Source organism: Cherax quadricarinatus, chromosome 10, assembly GCF_038502225.1.
Source record: "Cherax quadricarinatus isolate ZL_2023a chromosome 10, ASM3850222v1, whole genome shotgun sequence".
NCBI classification, from domain to species: Eukaryota; Metazoa; Arthropoda; class Malacostraca; order Decapoda; family Parastacidae; genus Cherax; species Cherax quadricarinatus.
This window is the reverse complement of record NC_091301.1, coordinates 13,250,122-13,257,740: the sequence shown is the minus strand read 5'-3', so window position 1 is coordinate 13,257,740 and position 7,619 is coordinate 13,250,122. Positions and strand designations below refer to the sequence as shown.

Below are 7,619 nucleotides of genomic sequence, written 5' to 3'. Positions count from 1 at the left end.
ACAGTGCCGATAATTAAGTTATTTTAAGGCTTTCTGGTGTGCAGAACCTACCTACCATATCCATACTACAGTCATCTGTTGCTCTTCCCGAGAATCTCGTAAATGTAATAATACTGGCACTTGAGATAGATATATTATCATTAAGGACGCACTTTTCTTAGGTTAACCTGCTCACTACTACTTTTAGGCCAGCTGTGTCTAATTGACCAGTTTATCTTATTCAGCCCTATTATTATTATTATTAAAGATTAGCCGGTATGCTCCCGGCCCGGGCCTTTTCCAAGTGGTGGCCCGGCCCTGGCTCCCTCTTTAGGGAGTGTCTGAGACCTAAGTCTCCCATGGGAGGAGGCACAAGTACCTCCTCATCTTTGGGACCAACTGTCCCCAGGCCTAGCCACAAGCTAGGCCTCTCTGGTCTGCCATCCCCGCCCCAAGGGGGCAAATGGGAATGACAGTCTTATGAGCTAAAGGCTCGGGCTCAGGCACCTACCCTACCCTAGAAGGGTTAGGCATGGTGTCGATGATTCAGCCCTATTATGACAGTTATGCAGTAATACGGATGGTAGCCTAGATCATATGTATGTTGCTATGGTTTACCCAGATGATGATATTCATTTCCTCACCTCCGTGTGCTTAGTTGGGGTGTCAACAGCTGTGCCTATGGAAGCAGGTTTGTGGTTGTGGTGAAGATAAATGATTCTGTGGCTGACATAATGGATTTATAGTAGGAAAAGTATTGATTATGGGTGACTGAAAGGAGTGTGGTAATGAATAAAAGGTAGGTTATTTATGTCTAGTAGTGTAGTAACGGTTCACTGGTGATTATAGGTGATATATGGCAGGTTACGTGGTACCATCATGGGTGAATCATTTCAAGAAGTGTGGTAACTTCAAATGCTGCAAAGTAGCAGCTTTTTATGCTTGAAGTAGAAGAGTTGTGTGTTGCAGAGGTGGACATGTTGCTGCAGTCAGGGGACAGTTGCTTTTTTGTAATGTTGCAGATGTAAACATGTTTCTGTGGTTTGAGTTTGTTGCTTGATGAGCGGTCGGAGAGATAGACATATTGCAGTAGTTCTGAAATGTTGCAGGGTGACCTGCAATGCTGCCGAGGTGAATACGTTGATGCAGAGTGAATCTGTTGCTTCTTGTTGAGATGCTGCGTCTCTCACTATGGTGCTTCATCATGCCTTTGAGGGTAACATTTTCTGAGGCGTTCTCTTTTCGGCAGCGAGGGATCGTTCTTATGCACTGTCAATACACATGGCGATTTGCGTCCCCTTTCCCCGAGACTGGTCTGAGTCACTATTTTCGTGATATTATTTCTTTTACTTAGACATTATCTCTCTCTGTGAAGTGATATTTATCCCTCTTTGTGAACGAGACAATTATTCACCTCTGTGAATGCCTGACTATTTTTGTGCACTTTAATTTAACAATAATTACTGTTCGTGACACAATTTTTGTTCCCTCTCTTGACTTGACATTATATCCTAGAATATGACTAGGCATCCTGCGAGATGGTTGTGCTAGGATAAAGAAAACTAGCTCTTGTTCTAACTTTATAAAATGGCTTTGTAAAACAGGGCAGTCACACGATGTAGATCCATCATCCTTTTGTTTCGTAATAAAAAGTGGCTATTTCGAGTCGCATTTATTTCATGAAACGATTTTATATCCACCTAGGTGTATAGTCATTTAGGTTACATTTTATAAATGTTGACAAAGTAGACGAGCTGGATACAGTGCATAGACACACTAGCAATACAGAAGAGGTAAAGCACAATGTTTTCGTTGGAGAGGAGAGAGGTTAGGGGAAAGTCGTAGATGTCAGGGAGAGTAAGTGGAGGTCAGGGAAGAGACTAGATGTCAGGGGAGGAGGCACAAGTGGGGGAAAGAGGAAAGAGATCAGGGAGAGGAGGTAGACGTTGATGAGTGTCGCTAACACAGATGGTAGTGGCAGGAGACTCAGGTGGTGTACTAGGGCTGAGGGATGCTGACACAGATGGCTGTGGCAGGAGATACAAGACATACCCCTGTACGTATCCTAGCTGAGAGATGCTGACAGTCGTGAGATGAGGTGGCTGGCAAGCACAGACTGATAAAATAGCAAGAAGGTGACGAAGACGGAGAAAGCTATGAGAAAAGGAGATGGAGGATGTAAACAAAAAGCGACGAGGAAGGTGGATGGATCAAAAATGAGGAGAGTGAGTGCGAGTGGCCATGATCGCTCCTGCTACAGTTCATAGACGTCCTTCTTGTGATGGTGCTTGGGACGCCTTGATTCCTTGCTTCTGGGAGTCTTGACGTGGGCGTGTATGGGTGGGCGGTGGTCCCTGGCAGAGGCTGTGGTGTACATGTTGTATCCTGGAATTATATGTACCCGTACATCACTGGCTGGGCGCGCCGCTGCTGCGGCAGCCGCCGCCGCTGCCGCTGCCGCTTCGCCGCTGCGGCCACGGCGGGAGAGAGAGACAGAGGTTTTGCAACAGCAGTAGTGAAACAGCTGCACGTAGGCCTCACGGAAGGGCTTATGGGCGGCATATATGAAGCTGGAGGCTGTGGCTGCGACGATGGGAAGCCAGGCCACGCCAGTTCTGAGGGGATCCTCAGCCCACCAGTCCCCTGCTAGGCCTGCCACCCAGCACCCGCCCGCGGCGGCTGTCACCACCAGGTTGGTGCCAGTGAGAGCCAGGTCCCGCGTCAGGGCCTGTGGGGGCTTCATGGTGGGCGGCACGGGGCGTCTAGCGCCGCCCCGCCCTGCCAGGAGAGTGTGAAGGTGAATGCTGAGGGCGGTGACCAGCGGCACCGCCACCAAAGCCACCCCCACGCCCGACGTGAAGGCCGTGTGGGTAGACGGTCGTGGAGGGGGCATGCGGGCGGCGCAGTGCATAGGCGCCAGCCCCGTCACCCACTGAGTGACGGTAATGACGCAGGCGGCCGCCCACGACACGCCCACCATGACGGCCAGGACAGCAACGCCCACGCTGCGGCCTGCCACCCTCGCAGAGTTCTCCCAGGCCAGGGAGGGCAGAGTGAGGAGGGCGGCGTGGGCGGCCAGGGTGGTGAGGAGCCACGAGGCGCAGCACACGGGCGTGGGTCGCGCCCATCCTGCCAACAGCGCCACCACCCATGACGGAAGAACGCCCGCACTCACCACCAGCCCAGCCAGCATCACGTTAACCACCAGCACGTTCCCTGCAACACAATAACAAAGTGTCAATAATAGTGTCAACACGTACCCTGCAACACAATAAATAACAAGTGTCAAATCGTTCCGTGCAACACAGTGTGACTGCAGGATCCACATAGCCTACTAGCGGCAATAATGAAGCACAGACATGTGCAGTAGTTAGGTATCTTTGTTGTCGAAACGTTACACCTGCGCGGCAGACTTCTTCAGTCTAATACAGGTCAGTATAACACTGGAGACAAGAAGTGGAGAGGTATTTTGAAGTGATCAGTCCCTCAATTATTATTATAATCAAAAAGAAGCGCTAAGCCACAAGGGATCAGTCCCTCAAGACTGTGGGACTGATCTCAAAATTACCTCTTCTTCTACTATCTCGACTGTTACAATCACCTGTATCAGACTGTTCAAAATCTGTGTAAAAGTCAACACCTGTGAGAACCGTCACAGTGTTAACGTTATGTAAGGTTACCATAAGTGTCACCATACAATGGTCACTATGAAGGTACAATGATAGCATATGTAAATGGAGAGAGGTATACAACCCTACTGATCCAACCCTAATTACTTGCCATTCCTTTACGGATTTAAAGCTTCCCCGTGAATATAATAATCATGAACCCACAGCGGGATGATTGATGATATCATCTCCCTGCTGAAGTCTCCCAGCTCATTTTGACACTACTGAAGTTTCCCAGCTCAGGCTGACACTACTGAAGTCTCCCAACTTATTCTGACACTACTGAAGACTCCCAGCTCAGGCTGACACTACTGAAGTCTCCCAGCTCAGGCTGACACTACTGAAGTCTCCCAGCTCATTCTGACACTACTGAATCCTCCCAGCTCAGACTGACACTACTGAAGTCTCCCAACTTATTCTGACACTACTGAAGTCTCCCAGCTCAGGCTGACACTACTGAAGTCTCCGAGCTCAGGCTGACACTACTGAAGTCTCCCAACTTATTCTGACACTACTGAAGTCTGCCAGCTCAGGCTGACACTACTGAAGTCTCCCAGCTCAGGCTGACACTACTGAAGTCTCCCAGCTCAGGCTGACACTACTGAAGTCTCCCAGCTCAGGCTGACACTACTGAAGTCTCCAAACTTATTCTGGCACTACTGAAGACTCCCAGCTCAGGCTGACACTACTGAACTCTCCCAATTTATTCTGACGCTACTGAAGTCTCCCAGCTCATTCTGACACTACTGAAGTCTCCCAACTTATTCTGACACTACTGAAGACTCCCAGCTCAGGCTGACACTACTGAAGTCTCCCAGCTCAGGCTGACACTACTGAAGTCTCCCAGCTCAGGCTGACACTACTGAAGTCTCCCAACTTATTCTGACACTACTGAAGTCTGCCAGCTCAGGCTGACACTACTGAAGTCTCCCAGCTCAGGCTGACACTACTGAAGTCTCCCAGCTCAGGCTGACACTATTGAAGTCTCCCAGCTCAGGCTGACACTACTGAAGTCTCCCAACTTATTCTGGCACTACTGAAGACTCCCAGCTCAGGCTGACACTACTGAACTCTCCCAATTTATTCTGACGCTACTGAAGTCTCCCAGCTCATTCTGACACTACTGAAGTCTCCCAACTTATTCTGACACTACTGAAGACTCCCAGCTCAGGCTGACACTACTGAAGTCTCCCAGCTCAGGCTGACACTACTGAAGTCTCCCAGCTCATTCTGACACTAATGAAGTCTACCAGCTCAGGCTGACACTACTGAAGTCTCCCAACTTATTCTGACACTACACTGAAGACTCCCAGCTCAGGCTGAGACTACTGAAGTCTCCCAGCTCAGGCTGACACTACTGAAGTCTCCCAACTTATTCTGACACTACTGAAGTCTCCCAGCTCAGGCTGACACTACTGAAGTCTCCCAGCTCAGGCTGACACTACTGAAGTCTCCCAACTTATTCTGACACTACTGAAGTCTCCCAGCTCAGGCTGACACTACTGAAGTCTCCCAACTTATTCTGACACTACTGAAGTCTCCCAGCTCAGGCTGACACTACTGAAGTCTCCCAGCTCAGGCTGACACTACTGAAGACTCCCAGCTCAGGCTGACACTATTGAAGTCTCCCAACTTATTCTGACACTACTGAAGTCTCCCAGCTCAGGCTGACACTACTGAAGTCTCCCAGCTCAGGCTGACACTACTGAAGTCTCCCAACTTATTCTGACACTACTGAAGTCTGCCAGCTCAGGCTGACACTACTGAAGTCTCCCAGCTCAGGCTGACACTACTGAAGTCTCCCAGCTCAGGCTGACACTACTGAAGTCTCCCAGCTCAGGCTGACACTACTGAAGTCTCCCAACTTATTCTGGCACTACTGAAGACTCCCAGCTCAGGCTGACACTACTGAACTCTCCCAATTTATTCTGACGCTACTGAAGTCTCCCAGCTCATTCTGACACTACTGAAGTCTCCCAACTTATTCTGACACTACTGAAGACTCCCAGCTCAGGCTGACACTACTGAAGTCTCCCAGCTCAGGCTGACACTACTGAAGTCTCCCAGCTCATTCTGACACTACTGAAGTCTCCCAGCTCAGGCTGACACTACTGAAGTCTCCCAACTTATTCTGACACTACTGAAGACTCCCAGCTCAGGCTGAGACTACTGAAGTCTCCCAGCTCAGGCTGACACTACTGAAGTCTCCCAACTTATTCTGACACTACTGAAGTCTCCCAGCTCAGGCTGACACTACTGAAGTCTCCCAGCTCAGGCTGACACTACTGAAGTCTCCCAACTTATTCTGACACTACTGAAGTCTCCCAGCTCAGGCTGACACTACTGAAGTCTCCCAACTTATTCTGACACTGTGGAAATAAATGGTATAAAATACCGACACAATGGAAATATAAACACAAATGCAGTATAATGTGATCCTTTATTGACTACGTTTCGCCCACACAGTGGGCTTTTTCAAGTCACAAACAGAACTACCTGGGATGGAAGGAACGCGAGTATTTATAGTCCGGTTCAGAATGCTGAGGTCAGGTGAAGAATGCTGCATCTGATGGTGTACCGAGTGGGGTTATAGAGTCTAAAAACTTGGGTAGCTTGGAAAGGAGATTGGATAAGTTTGTGAGCAGACCTTCTACAGTGTTCTTATGTGGGATAGCGATGAAGAAGTTTCTTGGCAAGTGGTTCAGCTATGTTATAGAAGCCACTATTCTGGTTGAAGTTGTCGGATATAGAAATAAGTGATGATTCCAGGATTCTTCGGTATTGAGTGTTGTCTTCTGTGGCGATAAGTCTTGAGTTTCTGTAGTTTATCAAGTGGTTGTGTGAATTACGGTGTTGTACGCAGGCATTCCTTGTGTTGTCAGACCTGCTTGCGTATTGGTGTTCTGAAATAAGTGTTTGGAGGTCCCTTGATGTTTCGCCCACGTATAACTTGTTGCAGTCATTACAAGGGATTATGTATACCCCTGCAGAGGATGGAGGCTTGTCCTGTCTACTACTGGTGATGTCCTTGATAGTCGTTGTTGTGGAGGTAGATACTTGGAATGATGTTTTGGCAAAGATGTTGGAAACATGTTTGGCAATGGAGTTGGTGGGAAGGACTATGTATCTCTTCTCTGCAGTGTCTTCTCTGGGTGTGTTGAAGATGTTTAATGCCCGCCGTCTGCAGTCTCTGATGAAGTGACGAGGATAGTGGAGTTTAGAAAATATTTGTTCAATTATAGTGCATTCTTCCTCAAGGAACTCGTTGCTGCAGATTCTGAGTGCACGCAGGAAGAAGCCTATAATTACACCACGTTTGGTTTTGGTGTCGTGGTGAGAGTAGAAGTGGAGAAGATCGTTTTGGTTGGTGGGTTTTCGATAGACTTTAAAACGAAGTTCATGGTCAGCTTTGCAGAGCAGGACATCAAAGAAAGGAAGAGTGTTGTCGACTTCTTCAAGTGTGAACTGGATTGAAGGCTCGACCTGGTTGAGCTTGTCTTGGAGAGCTTGAACGTTGAAGCGTTTAGGAGTTATGAGGAGAATGTCGTCAACATAACGGAGCCAGGTGACAGACGAAGGAATAATGGTGGAGAAACGTTCGGCTTCTAGATGTTCCATGTATAGACTCCCAGCTCAGGCTGACACTACTGAAGTTTCCCAGCTCATTCTGATACTACTGAAGTCTCCCAGCTCAGGCTGACACTACTGAAGTCTCCCAGCTCAGGCTGACACTACTGAAGTCTCCCAACTTATTCTGACGCTACTGAAATCTCCCAGCTCAGGCTGACACTACTGAAGTCTCCCAGCTCAGGCTGACACTACTGAAGTCTCCCAGCGCAGGCTGACACTACTGAAGTCTCCCAGCATAGGCTGACACTACTAAAGTCTCCCAACTTATTCTGGCACTACTGAAGACTCCCAGCTCAGGCTGACACTACTGAAGTCTCCCAGCTCAGGCTGACACTACTGAAG

General features: G+C 48.6%; 1 protein-coding gene across 1 annotated transcript in view; it reads right to left on the bottom strand.

Moving 5' to 3' along the window:
• LOC128687843 (uncharacterized) overlaps nucleotides 1–7,619 on the bottom strand; it is a 445,116-nt gene that overhangs the window by 1 nt on the left and 437,496 nt on the right. Inside the window, exon 3 of the mRNA XM_053775402.2 lies at nucleotides 1–3,195. This exon is cut by the window's left edge and continues 1 nt beyond it. Within this exon, the coding sequence (XP_053631377.1) occupies nucleotides 2,234–3,195 (962 nt within the window). The 3' untranslated portion in view covers nucleotides 1–2,233. The remainder of the gene's footprint in view (nucleotides 3,196–7,619) is intronic.